Genomic DNA, 18,142 nt, shown 5'->3' on the forward strand with positions numbered 1-18,142 from the left:
TCTTCATTAGCAATGATGCAGCATCTCTCTAGAGGCTACAGATACCTACAGTCCTTCTATTAAGGATATCATTCTTGTCTTAGAATGTGAAAGGCGCATCTCTCTTCCATCAGAGAGGTTTCAGCTAATGCCTACTTAGACCTGCATTAATCCTGGTTTACACCATTTCTGACCTAGTCCTAGCCTTTTATTCCCACTTAGCCCTAGTTTTTTATTCCAACTCTTAGCTGAAGCTAATGACTATGTCAGTGACTCTTACTGATTTCAATAATAAGCACAGATTCTTGCAGGTCTTAAATCCATAATAAACTCCAATTCGTTGCTTCATGTTGACCTGAACCCCAACCATGACTAAATTCCCCAATGCCAGCCTCAGAATTATGATTGACAATATGGTCTACATCACCTAAAACCTCAAATTAGTCTCACTCATTTCTTCTAGACCTGGCTTTAGCCTAAATGGCTCATTTCAAATCAACTTTAAGTCTACTCTTAAGACTTCCTTCCTCCACCTTGAAGGAATCGTAACTAGATCACCTGGTCTGGCAGTAGGTTTCATATAAGATGAAAACCCCCACTAAATGCAGTAACAGCCCACTTTCACCAGTTCCTGCATAAGTAAAACTTAATTTTAATTCTGACTATAATATTAATCTATATTGGTCTCCCTACATTCTGTTTTATCTAGAACTAAGCATAGTTTGTGGGTCCCTCTAAGCAGCAGCATTAAGCCGAGCTTGATGGCCACTTCTAAATCCAATATTGACTCACAGTCTCAGCTTCATGTTGACCCAACCTCTGAAGTTAACCCTAATGACAAAGCTAACTCAGATTTAAGCTCCACCCTGAGTGCATCATGAAGAAGAAAGCAGCAAACTTTCCTGAATGAACTATGTTATGTTAAATATACCATGCAGGCCCTGCTGGCAAGAGCCGTAAGCCAAGCTCAGGCACTATGCAGGCTCATCCAACATACTAGCCTGAATCCAAGCCCGTAAACCAATTTTTTATTCCCAAACCCTACAGACAGAGTTCATCATAAAAACTAGACCTGTCACCTGTCTCAGATAGGCAATTTAGTACAGCTTTACAGGCACTTACTTGCAACAGCCATAAGGCATGTACTAACCAGCCCACTCTGCCCAGACTCTGTTCTCAAGGCTAATATCAAATTTAATCCAATATCTAAACGTAGTTTAGTGGTTCCAATCAAACTGTAGCCCAAAACTATTCATACAAAAGGCTGTTACTTACAGCCTGGGACATATCAGCCCTAAAACTAACTCTAATCTCTTTTCCCCATTATCAAAACCAGGTAAGGTCTCCTGCAATACCTAGATCTGATCACCAGCAAGCAGCCTCAACAATTTTAGGTTCAGCTTGATGGCCCCTTTTATTTTAGCACAGTACTATTGGCTGCTGTGGGACTCCCAGCCTGTAGTACCACGTCTTTTTCCAGAGGTATCACCAGTGGCCTGTATTGTTACTCTCTGGCTTTCTACAGAAATACAGATTGTATTTCTTTGCCTGATCTATGATTCCGTTCCTAACAGATTTAGTTTCTTTATTGTCAAATATCCACTTTTGCAAGAGTGACAACATCTCTACAGTTTTCCTCTAAGTGCTCTAAGGTTTTTTGGTCATTGTTTCTGCTCTGGACCACTTGAACCATAAGCCTAAAGTCCTCTCAGTTCTGATCCCACGCTGAGGGAAACAGCTCGGCGCTCTGTCGTATAAGGTGTAGGTTCTCATTCGGCCTGTCTGCAATGAGGCTGTGATCTTCTAATAGTCTGCCTTAAATATAAGGTTCTGCTAAATGGGTTATCTCTACCCACTGCGCTGCGGGCTCCTTTCCTTTCTGTGACCACTGACCACTCCTGTGCTAGACCGAGACAGTTGTCAGAATATTGATGCGACCCGTAAGATGCATTTGGCATGTAGGGCGACAATATGATACTCAGGTTTAATTTCCCTGTGTTTTCACTACACATTTAAAGGTAAAGGCAATCTTTCTTTGCTATTTTGAGTTTGGAGCAAAATTCCCATAGTCTTAATTGCCTTCAGAGTTGAAGAACTGCACTTGTCTTCCAGCACGAACAGTTTCCCTGTTGCTTGCTAGGCACAGGACAATGGCACACAAGACAATCAGTTCTTCTCCAATATAGCTTCATCTTGATTGATGTAATTTGTTTTAGAATCAGTGTTACTTTAGAAGCTGAAGCAGATTTGACCTGTTCATCCAACTCGTGCCTCTTCTAGCAGCAGTTCAAATTCATTGATATTAGCAAATAGATCAAAAGAATTTCATTTTTCATCTTTCCTTCTCAGAAAAAAAACCCAACAAACCACCCACAACAAAAAAAGCTTTTTTGTTTTTCCTTTAGGCAATATTCATTTGACACTGATTGTACTCACTATCTACAATTTTTAATCACAGATTTTCTGGCGTGTATGTATTAAAACCAACATATTAATGCATCCTCAAAAATGCAACTGCACTGAGTAATAAAAAACCACCAAATGGTATCTCCCTTGATTCTTCATATTATTTACTGCAATGCTACCAAAGGTAAAAATCTTCCCATGGGGTATCCACAAAAGCTATGAATGATTTCATTTCCCACAGACAAAACTTACTGAACTTATCAAACCACATATTTGACGGAACTAATAGGTCATAAAATGGAAATTTTTCATTTGGTTTTGCTAGTTACAATTATGGATTTGTTTTGTTGTGCAACATTATGAGAGATTCCTCTTAACTGGCTATTTGAATATTAGAATATTTTTTATTACTCCTTGCTGTTGATAACGAACTGCAATTTACAACAGTGTGATACTTCACGCTACTCTGCGTTTTGCAGTCATCACGAGAATCTGCACATTTAATGATATAATATTGTTTCTTATCTCAGATAAAGTGCAGATAAAGCAATTTACACCAAAAAAACACCCCACAATGCAAAATGGTTCACATGAAAAAAAGAAAATGACTGGAAATGATGCATCTAAATCACATGTAAGTCACTATGTGCCACGAACTGTGCTTTTTATGCAGGATCTGATGGACCAACACCCTGCCTGCCAGTGGCTGCCTACTTCCTCTAAATTCTACATATTGCTCTTAACGTAAATTCAACAATCTGGACGTTTCCAGCTTAAAGTAATTATTTATGCTATGCCATTTGTCAGCAGAGGGAGCCAAGCATTTCAGTATCTTTGTACTCCCCCGTCTTCTCTCACTTGGCATGGGAGGGATCTATCTCTTCACTGACTGTAGAGGTGACCTGCTTAGATAGGGAACCTGACTTTTATAGGACTAATTCTAGGAGAAAATAGATATTCTGTTCTGAATAACCATGAAGAAAGAACACTTTTGCAGTGCTTACTTCACTTGATGTAAAGCATTGCTCCAGAAATTCTTGTTTGAGCAGCCAGTATTACCACTACATGTAATCAGGAACTTTTGTTGAAACCAAAACTTTCATGCATCATTATGGCACTTTCAGTTGCAACATAAGACTTCACTCTGAATTAGGAAGCAATTGAGCTGGAGTCTTACACATCTTAATTACTGAACTATGGCATTTTATTTCTGCATATCAGGGATTATTCATGAGCTAGCCCAGCCAATGCTCCTTATTACTTTTCTGCTGCAGTAAGACTTCTCATGGTAGAAAACACTAAAGGAAGTTATACAGGATTAGAAATAAAAACTTCGTCAAGGTATCATCTATTTTCTTCCACCAAAAATACCCTACCATCTAATTCCACTATATCCAATGGACTGAATGGGAATTGACATTAAAGAGATTCAAACAATTCAGAAGTCTGGATTAAAATCTTAATCTGAATCTGATGGTGGGACAATCTTATTGCTGAGGGATTTGGGTCTCTTCAGTCTGGAAAAAAGACGTCTGAGGGGTGACCTTATCAACGCTTATAAATACTTAAAGGGTGGGTGTCAGGACGATGGGGCGAGGCTCTTTTCAGTGGTGCCCAGGGACAGGACAAGAGGCAATGGGCACAAACTGGAACATAGGAAGTTCCACCTAAACATGAGGAGGAACTTCTTTACCCTGAGGGTGGCAGAGCACTGGCACAGGCTGCCCAGAGAGGTGGTGGAGTCTCCATCTCTGGAGACATTCAAAACCCACCTGGACGTGTTCCTGTGTAACCTGCTCTAGGTGACCCTGCGCTGGCAGGGGGGTTGGACTAGATGATCTCCAGAGGTCCCTTCCAACCCTATGATTCTATGATTCTATGATTCTATGATTATAACATAACTTCTTTCATGAATGTGTAGCAAGAAGGTTGTTTTGTAAGTGTGTTCTTTTCTCTGTCCTCTTTAATACCATAAGTAAATACTCTTCACCTGGTTTCTCCAGAAACATACATAAATGCATGTTGGTACACTGAATATCATGGTACTTGTAAAATATTTTTTTATTATATCTGATCCAGAGGTTGCAATATGTTTCATCATCTTTATGGCTTTTGGTCTCAGTTTACACAGTTTCCCTAAACCCATACATGTTGATAGACATCTTTTTTGTGGACTTCCACCAGTAGAAATTTTGGGCTCATACCACAAGTAATTTTGAAATCCCATGACATTCTGTGTCACAGTTTCATTTGTTTCAGTTATCAGCTACAGTAGCAGGCTACTGCAATTATTTAGCTTATGATAATTGCGTGTTTTGTTTATTTTAAGATAAAGTGGTTTATTTTAAAAGAAAAAAAAAATCCCCACAATATGTTTTATTTATTTCCTGAGGACTGTCACTTACACAAGTAGGCACTAAACACTTGAAATTGAATTTCCAGAGCACAACAGTAAAAAACTTAAGAATTTGGCTTAGTTTCATTTAAAATAGTAAAAATTGACCTTGTAAACATTTCCATAGGAGGTAGGATACATACATTTGACAGTTTGTCAAATAAGAGAAAGTAAACAGTTACTCTGTGGTCCTAATAAATAATGAGCAACACAGGCATTAAATAAACATTTTTATATAAAAAGATATAAGGGAAAGACTAAAATAGCATTTTTAATAAATTAGGAATAGATGTAATCATTTCTTTACAACAGTCTTGCTTGCAAGAATCACTGCCTCTTTCTGCTCACCCTGAATTTCTGACTGAGAAGCTCTAATGATAAGAACAATCCTGAGTGATTCACAAGCAGGACCCAATCTGAATATAGCTATTTTTTTTGTGTGGAGGGCTGCTAATATCTCTAAAATGGCTCCTTTAACACCTATATATAATACTTTTCTATTCCACCAACTTGAAGGGGATTTTCGTCACAGCCTTAATGTCTGGATTTGAAAAGTAAGCTTAAGGCACTGACATGTCTCTCCCAGTTCAGGTTCCTCCAGCAGCTGTTCCCATGAAGACAGTGTTGATTGGTGGCAAAGATGACACCATATCTCTGCTTGGTGGGCCATGGGACTCCAGATTTTCCTGAGAAGAGAACTGACCAGATGTTCCATACATACACTGGGAAGAAGATGCAGTTTGCATGTTTGAAGCTGTGGGAAAAAAAGGTTACCATCATTGCAAGTTTTCTATCTATTGAATTTAACAAAAAACACAGTCTAATTTCATCTGACGGAAACTCTTGTCTACCAGGCACACCATGTGAAGGATACTTCTATACTTCACTCAATTTACCTATACTTCTATAACTTTTCTCCAGTGGCTCCTCATGCCATCAGGGAATCGGTCAAAAACCCATGTATAAATGAACTCTGCTAAAAATCCAGCTATGGGCATGAAGTTTACAGCTTGAATATGAGCCACCTTCTCTGAAAATTGTGCAAAGCTATTTATGTGCGCTATACTCATCTTTCCATATCTTGCACCATTCATGTCCATATTCAGTGGTGGTACCGCTGCCACCACCTGGCACATATCAACATAGAATACAGAAGATAATTGATGGGCACAGTCCCTGCGTGGTGCTGCTGGGGTTTTTTTCACCCTCTTTAGCATCCTTTAAAGAACCGAGCACTGAATTCTTGCAGAGCCTTAGTGAGGCAAGTAATGTCTAATCTTCTGTGCAAGGTTAACCGGTAATAGCAGGAAGAGGTAATCTTGTGGAGAAACCAACGGTTCACAAATTTATATCTTCCATGCAACCCTTTTTGGAATGTGAGGCCAAACTCAGCTGCCATTTGATTAATGCATATATCAAAAAAACCCCTTTGAGGTTAGGTAATTTCACTTAAAATTCACTGTCTGTGGGAGCTTTGCCTAATACATGCAGTTGTCAAAGCATAGGACAGGAAGGGACTATGTCACAGGAAGTATATATCTAGACATCCCTGACCCAGGGTTCATTTGATCTGTTTGACAGTGAGGATCCTTAAGAGCCCTTAGAAGAGCCCAGTCCACTATTAGCTCACTTAATAGTTAGAAAGTGTTTCCTAATACAGAGTTTTCTGCAATTCAGGCCAGTCATTCTACTCCTCATGGGCACAATGGACCGTAGTCCTCCTTATGGGAGTTATTAAACCCACTGTCCTTAAATTTTAAGGAAAACACATCTTATGATACATCCTAGGTACTGATTTAGTTTATCCCTATATTGCATCTCATATGCTATATATGGCAGCTGCAGATTAATACTCAGCACTTGTTAGGAAGCTAAAAAGTTCATAGCTCTTCCTCAATCACTGGCTATACTTACGCATAGGAGTCCGACAGACAATTGAAGGTGAAGACTCTGTGTAGTATGAGCCTGTTTGTTTTCTTCCGGTGTCATCCAAGATATTCAGTGGATCATGTATATCATTGTATGATGGCAATGATCGAATGCTGCTTACACTGCTGATTACCGAAACATGTTGATCCACCATTGTTCCAAGTCTGTGAGAATCTGGATAATTTATATTGTTTCCATAATATCCTATTGACAGGAGATTAGAAAAAAGCAGAGTGAAACTACTGTTGAAGTTAAAGGGTAGAGTAGGACCCTGTGACAACCTGGGACAAAAGGTAGGTGTTACTGTCTGAGTCCCTTGAGAATAAGATTATTTATATACAGCCTAGTAATATTTGTAACACATTCAGCGACTGACGCAAAAGAGGGGTGGTAAAAAGAGAGCAAAAAATCCTAAGAGTTCAGTCATGCCTTCAGTTCAGAATCGCCTTTCCATTCTAAGTTCAGAATCAACCAGTAGCCTGCAACCAGTGTCTACAAGAGACACCATGGGGACTCCTATCCACAGTTCAGTGCTCCCTTCTGAAGCTCACAATCAAGGAAAGTATATGTTGAAAGAAAATCTGCATGATAATACTTATTTTCTGCATATACAAATCCATACAAAAGAAACATTTCCACTGTGTCTTTCCTCCAGAAGAGGGAGGTGGTTTTGCCGGCTATATCTCTGAAGCAGATTGAGGCAATAACTTTACGTATGAAAAATATTAGGGCCAAAGTCTCAAACTAATGCTAACGCACATTTTTATGCTTCCTTTCACCACCCTGACCCTGTGACTAGAATGGCCCATTATGCTGATCCCAGAGTATTTTATGCCTGCTCTATTTCATAGCAGATATTTTGAGCGCTTTTCAAGAGATTGTTAAATCACAGTGTTATCCTGGTTTTGCTTCCTTTGTGCAAGACGTGGTGATGGTGCCAAAGGAAGATTAGCATAGGTGCATCAGATGCATTTGAGGTCAGCTGAGGATTCACCAGAGGAAAATAAATCCTTAAGTAGCTTGTTAAGCTGCTTTACAATCTCTATGTGTCATCAGAGAAGTGGAAAACAGGAAGGTATAAATAAAAGCTGAAAAACGTCTTCCATAGAAAAAAGCAGAGAGGTGTTTTAATCCATCAAGGACAGAGAAACAGAAGAAAAGAACAACAGAAAAAGAAAATATATATTAATACCGTTGGAAGCATTAGCGGGATATGCTGCTCCTGGGCACGTAGACACTGAGTTGCTCAAGAAATTGAAACTCCCAGTATTCAGAAACTGCATATTGTGTGTGTCCTGAGACATGGATGAGGAACCATAGCTGGAAGGGGATCTGGCATTGTATGGAGACACAGCACAACTGTTGCTGAAGTAGTCTCTGGAGAACTGCTGTTCACTCAAGGCATTGAATCGGCTGTGCTCTGCTCTGTGGTGGTAAACTCCTGAAGAGGAATGGGCCTGAGTTCTGAACATAGCCTGGTAATTGGAATTGTTTCCATAGTAATTCTGATTAGTTTGTGACAAAGTCTGATAAAGAGGTTCTGAGTAGGAAGAGCACTGTGAATGTGTGGATAACACTTGACCTACACTTGGAGGTCTCACAGCCATTGGCCCCTGGTTGATAACACTTCCTCGGCTGACCATGGCTGGTGAAATGGGTGGAGTCATCAGGGGACCAGTGCTTTGAGACAGCTCCATCTGATCTGGAATAAATAAGCATTAGCCGTCATTAGCGTTCATATGCTGAATAGAGCATATCTGTTAAGACACTAATTCTCTAGTGAAGTGTACATTACCATTTGAAACTTTAACAAAGGATATGCATTGGCTTCCACCTATACAACACACCCTTTAATCAATGGCTTCAGGCTATAAAGCTTCCCGTTTTCATTCTCCAGCCTGGAGACTGCACATTCAGTGGGAAATTCCAGCAGTTACAAGGCTCGTGTGCTCCAGGGGTTACTGTTCATTCTCTCCTCACAAGAACCTCACCAAGCCAACAGGTATAGGATAGTTTTACCATTGTTCCAAGAGGTTCTATTACTGGCAGGGCTCCACAACTGCCGCCTTCTGTAAATCAGCACAGAGGATGAGCTCATGAAATGTTATTTACTAGAGGTCTTTATAAATGCATATGGTCATTGCTCCTCCTACAGCATCGTGTTACTGTGGACTGAAAGATGAACAAGCAAGTAAGAGAAGGAGAAACTAGAACTGATACATACCTGTCATCTGCATATTCTCACTGTCTCCTGTGACGAAGGGGTTCAGACCAGAAGATACACTGCTGGGCTGGCTAGCTGACAAGGACACGTAGGTTTGCTCTGCTAGACACTCATTTTTGACTGAAGTGTCACCAGGCAGAGGAGCAGCTTTGTTACGATTTGCTAGGAAGCAAGAGCTTGGTGATGCAGTAAAGGTGGCTTTGCTTGCATCTGGAAGAGTAAGTGAAAACTCTTGGTGGCTGTTACATATGCTCATTGCACATAAATTCACCACTAGTATATTGATAGCATATAAGCTGCTCGTATCTTTGGCTGATTATTTTAAAACCCAGTGAAGCCTCCATATTTTGCATGTAGTCAATGAATACAAACATTGTTCTAGTCTTGATCTTTCCAGTGGAACTGTTTGTATCGTATTCCCTGACCTGATCTACGTTCCAGAGTTCAGCTCCTTACTGAAGCCATCATAGTGAAGGTATGAATCAGATTTATTCCCTTGAAGTAAATGTCAGCAATCAAGTCAAGTAGATGGCACTGAGTGAATCAGGCTCATGACACTTCATCCTAAAGAATTAACAATGGCAGTTTTGGAATGCTTGAACTCTATTTTCATACTGATAACTAGAGAAAAGCATTTGTTACGCTCAGCAGATCTTCAGTTTTCTGCAGACTATTGATAAAGTCAGTGGAATTTTTGCTGTTCTTCAGTGGAAAACATGACTTTACCTTATGGTTTCAAGTACTTCACCTAAGTATCCAAGGATAAGACAGCTGCTAGGTAGGACATTTTTTTTTTTCCTGAAGGCTGAATTAAAAGAAAAAGTGCAGCATCTACTGCCAGAAAAATTCTATGCAAGTTTCTTGCAGCAAAGTGCAGTTTTAGAGCAACAACAACCAAAAAGTTAAAGATAATTGCTGGTGCTAATATTAATAAAAAATAATTCAGCAGAACCCAGTCGAGTTCCCCTGGATATTTAGGGATTAACTTGGACCATAATTTGATCCAAATCAATCTTCATTCATTTTATAGCAAAGGACTCGGAGCATATGACTTCACACTGTCTAACCTTGAAGAAGCCTGGTAGATGGAAAATGTTAAGGATACTGTTTTAAATTCACTTTGTTTCTCTTCCACATAGTAATACTTCAGCCAGATACTAAATAGGGCTCCAAACTTGTGTTCCAACCTTGCAGGGACATTTGCATTTTGGTAACATTTAATACATTCCTAGTTCAAGGTGTAATTATGTATTTAAGCTTTGGCAGAAAAACTGGATTAGGAATCCCTAGCATCCCTTTCTGCTACTTACGCCTCTTTTCATATGTCAGCTTGTGGCCCTTCAGATGTACCTGCAAGTGTTTGTTGCATCCAAGATCATTTCACTGATCCAGCATATTCACATTCCCACAAAATGTTATAACGTGAATTACGGTAGGAAGGTGGGAATGAATTGCTAAGTGAATGGTCGCAAACTTTTCAGGTGAATTTGACAATGTTGCATATAACTACATCTTCAGGAGAAGACCGTGAACCTGCTTCTGTTTAAAGTTAAACAAATATGTCAATTTCTAAAAAGACAGGAGCACATTCAAAAGAACCAAGCTCTAGTTACCTAAATTCTTCATGTATTTGTCCAGTAGATTCTGGAGTTCTTGTTCTTTGTCATTGTTGAACTGTGTCTCCATGGCGAGCAGGATGTACTCATCTAGTAGCATGCGGATCAAATGAAAAGAACCTTTTGGAGGAGAAAGAGAGAGAGTAGCTGAGTTATCTGTGTGACCATCTCTCACCACTCTACAAGAAGCGAGTGAAACAAACAAATAATTGTGGACTTTAAATGACCTGGCAAGACCAACAAGGAATAGTGCCTAACTTCTAGCTCTAATCTCTCTTTGCACTGGCCCACCTAGCTCAATTGTTTACTGTCCTGTAGGCTATTTGACCACTAATTACATCAAAGAAAAATACTGATGAAAGTGAGACATGCTTTATACTTGAAGAGGGCACACAGTGGAGCTAGATAAGGCCGAAGTCTGCTAGAATGCCTCTGCTCTATTTCTGTTTGCCTTGTGCTAAATAACCAGACAATAACTGGTGAAGTCTTTGACCTTATTTCAAGGATATATCACATTAAAAACACGTATCTCCTTACCGCCATTTCAAATACCTTCTGAATTTTAGATAATAATGTACCTACAACTAAATTTAGGAAATTATGTGCTAGATATAAAGTGAGTTTCACTTGCTCTACCATCTTCTATTTTATAAAAGGTTCTGTCCAAGAATCCCCCAAAATGTAAACATTTCTAAAGATGGACATGTGAACCTTAATTTTTAAAAGCCACAAACACCATTGAATTGACTGTCTGCTGACCCCAGAATTAAATGAGTGGTGGTCTGCCAAATTCATTTTGCTTTTATGAGAACATACCGTGCACAAGAACTTCTATACAACGGTGATTTTTTACGAAACTGATCCACATGTAAAACTAATAATTTAAATCTCTGTCTCCTATACTGAGATATGCAGTTACATTTCCATTGCCATATCAAACCAAACAGAGCTTCTAGCTCTTAAATGGCAAAGCAGTATCAAACAGCTATTCAAAAGAAAAATACCTTTTTAAAATGAACATGTGACACAGGTCACCAGCAAAATATTGCTAGCATTTACTGTGAAATCTTAGTTTGAATAACCCATTACACAGTTTGTGGCTTTGATCAAAGAATCTTAAGACTAGGACAGGTTTCTCTGCTCAGGAAACGGTGGAAAGCTGGTAAATCCTGGCATGTATGTACAAAATATGAGTGTTTTTACAAAGCCCGGGTACCAAAACTTGATGCGTTGTTTAGAGTTAGGTTATGCATCACTCGAGCACCAAAAAAGCTCCATTTGAGAAGGAAGTCCTGAGCTCTCTTCTTTAATGACCTCCCATTTTGCTTGCTTGCCTGAAAGAGAATAGTAAAATACTGTTAAGTATACTAACTAACTTGCTTTCTGTACACAGGAGAGAATAAAGGAGAACTGATTATGCTTGAGAGTTCAAGGAGTGCTTGACTCAGGCTGATGTGGCAGCGTGGATCAAGCTGCCTGATTCAAACTGTCTTCACAATGTGTGTCCTCAAGTGATAGAGAAGAGCAGCAGCATTCACTCTTTTAGTGCAACCAGAGCAGAGCTCTGACAATGTTAGATGAAGCAAACAGCTTACAGCTTGGGCTCTGCTGTGTCCTGAAGGTATATAAATTACGTCATATTCTAGTATTAAAAGTGCCAAATTGTTCTGTAAATATACAGGTGTACAGGGCAGAAAGAAAGAAAAAAACCCCACCCTCCAGCACTATGTTATTCCACATAAGCAGGGAACAGAAACTAGTCTTTGTACCTTAATGTATTCTGTATAACATTGGCCAGACTTCTTATTACAAAATGGTATGTTTACTATCGTAACACTGATGCTTTCAATGCTGCTCATTTCATACTGTTGCTTTGCTCTGGCAGTGATTTGTTCGTGTGGTAACGCATGCCCTGTTGCTTTCTCAAACAGCAAGCAGAATGAAGCTGTTTTGTGAGTTTGACAGTAACCACACTTCAGCATGAACAGAAGGCAGATAGCAATGGAAGGATTACATGTTCTGTAAATTATTTGCTTCTGCTGAGTTGACCTAGCCTCATATCAGGACTTGCTGGTATTTCTTACCCTTAACTACAGGAAAACAATGCTAGGAACCATACTTCTTAACTTTAACAATACAGATGCTGAATGGGAGAGTGCTTCACCTTTTCTGCCTGGGTTGTTTATCAGGAATTGTCTTCTGAAATTGTGGAATCAATTTTAGACCACAATCATTCGGTTCTAAAATAAGTTGTGATTGCTCAGCTTCAGTGGGAGTTTTGTGTCTGGGTAAGTGTGTATGAGGACTTGCTTTGGCTCTGCTGCCCAGAATCATCCAAAGCTCCTCACTGTACTGCTCACATATGACAGCAAATGTTAGGAAACTCAGAGTGCTCTAAAAAGAAGGAAATTATCGCTGTCTCCATTGAAGTTTGGGAAAACAGGTGAAGAAAGCAAAAGTGACATGCCTATGGTTATTCTGTAAGTGTCAGAGTCACTTTCTGCAAGCCAGTCAAAGCTAACTGCACCGTCTCCTCCTTTTGCATCCGTTCATATCAAGATGCTCCCTAAAACGATGGATAAGATACTGCATTTCCAGATAGAACAAGACCTGATGAGAAGACCTGTGTTCAGCTACTAGCAAGCAATGTGTAACATTTTATTCTGCTAGTTTATGTTCATTAGAGTCAAAAATTGGGTAAATTTCTCTTACTTGAGCTACAACTCAGAACTCAATTATTTCGTTCCGAGTTACAGTGTAATCATTCCTAAATCGTATAGTGTAATCATAAAATACTTGTAATTATAAAGTATCTTGTAAATCAGAGAGGGGAAGAAAAACATCAAAACTATCAATTTACTGCATAAAACACCTTATAAAGCTACAAAATTGTATCTTCCCTCCTGGTGTGTAGAAATCCTTCTACAGGTTAGCTACTTCTGAATCTGCTACATTAACTTACACCACCTACAGTACCATCCAAATACCATGAAAGAAAGAATTTCTTCTCTAAGGAACAGCTTTTGCTCACATTACTGAGAAATACTACTGTGATTCTGCATGCACAGATAAGGTGGATAGGTTTCTTTCATGTACAGTTTATGATAGTGCTGACTTTAATGTTTTAGTTAAGATACTTCTTAGTTTGTAACACACGTAAGACTGTTCAACAGCACTCAACATGATTAATTAGAACTAACGGCATTGGAATCTTTCACACCAAATGAAGGACTCCCCTGTCACAGTAAGGAGATGGAGCAGAGATGAGAATCCCACGTGCAAAACCAATAGGACTGCATAAGTAAGGGACTGTGTAAGGACTAAGGGGAGTAGGATTTGGTCTTGAGTCAGGCAGAACATTTGAAAGGTACCTTGATAACCCTTTGCTCAACCACAGTATCCAACCATTCAATAAATGATTCCACAGTGGCATTCTTCTTTAGAAGGTCCTTCAGTTCTTGGAACACTGTAATAGAGTCATCTACCATGTAAAAAGGAGAACATATCATTGCACGCTATTCTGAATGTGAGAAAAAGCCACTCACCAGCCATATGACAATATTGTAGCATGGAAAGGAAAAGCAAAGAATTAGAGCAGTGAAGAAATAAGCAATTCCCCAGCAAAGCAAACAGACACGCATCCATCACACATATGTATTTTAATTACTTAAGCATTACAATGATACAGGTTGTAAGAAAATGAAGTTTTACAAGAAAATAAAAGCAAAAAAATTTCTGGTATTTTCCATTCCTTTTAAGATTCAGGCTTGAAAGTCTTTATATTACTAAATTTAGTAATAAAGTTGTATCTATAATGTGGCAGATCTGTATACTGTCTTAGGTCTCCCATGTATTTTATAATTTTCTCACAATATAAAGCAAAGCTAACTTCCACAATTCCCATTTTCAAAAAAAGCACCTGAATGATCAGTTATTTCTCTTCCCCTTTTCTTTTTTTAACCAGTGTGAAAGAAGACAAAGAACAAAATAGAAAACAATTACACAAAAAGTAGGAAATGGGCAACTCAAATGAAAATGTGAATAGGATCGTGAACCATTAAAGAGAACGAACTTTCATGATCAAAGTAACAATATTTAAAGGACAACACATTGCTATTGCGCTCCTTTCAGCTTTCCAAACTCTGATCAACATGGTTCCTATGACAAAAACTATCATTTTAATAGAGAAAATGGCTGTATCATTTTTTCAACAACAGGTATGTATATGAAAATTAACACCCACAAAATTTGTACTTTACTCCACTCCATTCTGTGTATGAAAATAGCTATTGCACTTTATAGAAAATTATGTATTTTTTCAAAAATCAACCTTCAGCAAAAAAAAAATCTATTCATACAAAAAAAACCCCTAGCTTAAATATCCATTAAGTTAAGCCATAATGATACTAGAATTTTTGAGACATCTTTCAAGAACTGATCAGTGCTAATGTCTGTGCTAATATCCCCATATGATTAGGACAAAATTTCAAAAGAGATTTCATTACACCTAGCAACTGACATGTAAATGATTTTTTCAGCAACCATGTAAAGTCGTCTAGCTGGGATGACTTCCCAGTGCAAGCTTCTGTTCTTGTAGGACATGCTAGGGCAACCAATTCATTTTCTTAAGCTACTGAAGTTAACACTGAGCTAGGTTAGAGAATGCAGTGTCTACGTGTGCCTTTTCTCAGTCCATCTCCAAGTAAACTAGTGTGGCATGGAATGAGAGAGTGAATTACTTCTTTTAATGGTACGAATATATCACCATGGACTTACATTCACTGTAGACCTCCCCATCAGAGTCTGTGGTCCCTGAGACTGCAAGGAGTGCCTGGGAGCCAATACTATTCAAATCGACTTTTTCAATATCTGACACCATGGAATTCACCACGTGCTGATCAAAAAGGGCTGGCCGAGCAATCTGTAAGAGAAGGCAAGGTAAGACGCTGAGACCTGCCGTGGTTTAATCCCATCCGGCAACTAGGCACCACACAGCTGCTCATTCACTCACCACCATCCCATGGAATGGGGGAGAGAATCAGAAGTGTGAAAGTAAAAAAACTTGTCAGTTGAGATAAAAACAGTTTAATAACTTTTTAAAAATATTATTATTATTATTATTATTGTTGTTGTTGTTATTGTTATAAAGAAAAGGGAAAAAAAAACAGAGAGAAAAATACAACCCAAGAAAGACAAGTGATGCAAATGAAAAAAATTGCTCACCACCAACCACCCGATGCCCAGCCAGTCTCCAATCACTGTCCTCCCCACCAAACCACCCCCTAGTTTTATTGATGAGCATGACATCACATGGTGTGGAATATCCCTTTGGTCAGTCGGGGTCAGCTGTCTCAGCTGTGTCCCCCACCACCTTTTTGTGCATCCCCAGCCTACTCACTGGCGAGGCAGTGTGAGAAGCAGAAAAGGCCTTGACTCTGCGTAAGCACTGCTCAGCAATAACTAAAACCATCCCTGTGTTATCAACACAGTTTCTAGTGCAAATCCAAAACACGTCCCCATACTAGTTACTATGAAGAAGATTATCCCAGCCAAAACCAGCACAGACCCACACCTGGGGATCACCTGAATAATTCCTCAGAGAAGAAACATAGTCTGTTTAATTTTCTTATCATGGCTGGGTTTTTCATAGATCAGACAAGATAATATTTCCCTTCCATTAGCCTTCTAATGCTCTTATGTGATCACCTTCATGATGTCACCCACTTTCATCTTAATACTTATGAAAGGGAAAACTAAGTCAAGATGAATATATGGTGCATCTACAGTTATCCATGAGGACTACCACCTCAAAGCCCAAGCTGTTAGCACTTAAGTTCCATGAAAGGCATCGTATCTTTCTGTGTAAAGTACCAAATCATCACATGGAGGTGCTTCCTGATTGCAGATATCTATATCCTGCCAACACAGCCCTGGGGCCCTCAGCTACCTGTTACTCACATGTTTTCTTTTCAGTCAAAACCCAATAAAGGTCATCATGGGCAGAGAACCTTTGCTAGGCAACAAGGGTCATCTGACATTTTCCAATTTGGAACTAAAACAAATGTCCATATATTCCACTTCATCATTTGATTGCCAAAAGTTCCCATAATAGTAGTTCATTATAACCATGGCCCTTTCTCTCTTTTCTACTACAAAAGTTTGAAGTTTCAGTCAGATCTACTTATGGCTGCTTCCTTCTTGCATGGTTAAAACTACAAAATGTAAGTCTTCCGTGGTTGAAGTTGAACCTTGAAAAAATAATGCATTATATCTCATAGCCAGCAAGGTGCACTGAATGTAATTGACAATTTTTTAGATGTTGCCTTGGTTTAATCCCAACCAGCAGCTAGAACCACACAATTGCTTGTCACAACCCTTGCCTTTTCCCCCACCCTCAAGAATGGTGTGGAGAAGAGGGAAAAAAAGGATAAGGAGAAAAAAAAAATCTTGTCGGTTAAGATAAAGACAGTTTAATGAAAACAATAACAGAAAAGGAAAAATAACAACAATAATAACAATAATGATAATAATGACACAGGTCACTCTCATCGCCCAGTGAATTGGCACCACCCAGAGCAGTGATTGCGGACTACCACCCCCTGACTAATTCTCATTTATATACTGACCATGATGTCTATGGTATGGAATATTCCATTGGCCATTCCATCGTTCTGTGTATGCTTCTATGGCAAGATGAAAAAAATCCTTGAATAGTGTAAACATCACTTAGCAACAACTAAAAACAATAGGTATTATTGACACTCCTTTCACAGGAATCACTAGAAAGAAAATTAACTCTTTCCTAGCTGCAACCAGGACAAATGTATAGTCTTATTCTGTTTACCTGTGCTAGGTGTAGGAACGACGTCTGTCGTTTCAGCGAGGAAACAAATCTTCGTGCAATAGGCAGTTTCTTATCAGTCAGGTTTTCTGGTAGATTTTCCAAAGAGGAAGCAACCCACTGTTCCCAGTTTTTTGCAAAATTTCTTATATCTGCCAGTAAACTATAGGAAAAATAAATTGTTTTAGAGAAACATCAATAAAAATTGTCTTGCATTATTTTAAATAATTTGGTTTCAATCTATGATGAACAGACTCCTGGACATATCTGTGAATTAATCCTCAGGTGTCACCAAAAGGAAACAGGAAATGACCAATCATCAAAAGGCTAAAATTGACTATATATTGATCTGTTTCTCATCTGAGAAAAGTTGTAAGCCATCTGCCAATTTAAATGGGTTGAAAAACATTAGCTTTATGAATAAACTGTAAGAAATCCAAGAATCATTAGATATATATGAAGCTAAAGGCCTTAGTCATATACGAAGCTAAAGGCCTTAGTCAGATGCAAAACCCCAAACAAGATGCCCTTCAAGGGAAAAGAAAGATAAGAAGTTTCAGAGATAACTTATAATAATCTTCTTATTAATGTCTTGTTCAGAAAATGCTTCGATGTTATGATGATGCATAGGATACAACCCCAAAAAGTATTCTGAAAAAAAGATAACAATTATTTCTGCTTAAGCACCACGAGTACATTTGATTCTTTTTTGATATTCTAGGGCTTTAATGTAGAAGAAACCTATTTCAAAA

General features: G+C 38.8%; 1 protein-coding gene across 1 annotated transcript in view; it reads right to left on the reverse strand.

Moving 5' to 3' along the window:
* Positions 1-5,367: 5,367 nt before the first annotated feature.
* The window catches only part of RFX6 (regulatory factor X6), a 37,504-nt gene continuing 24,729 nt past the window's right edge, over positions 5,368-18,142 (reverse strand). Inside the window, exons 11-19 of the mRNA XM_063331087.1 lie at positions 17,394-17,553; positions 15,326-15,470; positions 13,921-14,030; positions 11,766-11,883; positions 10,547-10,669; positions 8,934-9,143; positions 7,902-8,411; positions 6,695-6,913; positions 5,368-5,534 (exon numbers count right to left, since the gene is read on the reverse strand). Coding sequence (XP_063187157.1) covers positions 5,368-5,534; positions 6,695-6,913; positions 7,902-8,411; positions 8,934-9,143; positions 10,547-10,669; positions 11,766-11,883; positions 13,921-14,030; positions 15,326-15,470; positions 17,394-17,553 — 1,762 coding nt within the window. The remainder of the gene's footprint in view (positions 5,535-6,694; positions 6,914-7,901; positions 8,412-8,933; positions 9,144-10,546; positions 10,670-11,765; positions 11,884-13,920; positions 14,031-15,325; positions 15,471-17,393; positions 17,554-18,142) is intronic.

This window comes from Chroicocephalus ridibundus, chromosome 3 (assembly GCF_963924245.1).
Source record: "Chroicocephalus ridibundus chromosome 3, bChrRid1.1, whole genome shotgun sequence".
Lineage (NCBI taxonomy): Eukaryota > Metazoa > Chordata > Aves > Charadriiformes > Laridae > Chroicocephalus > Chroicocephalus ridibundus.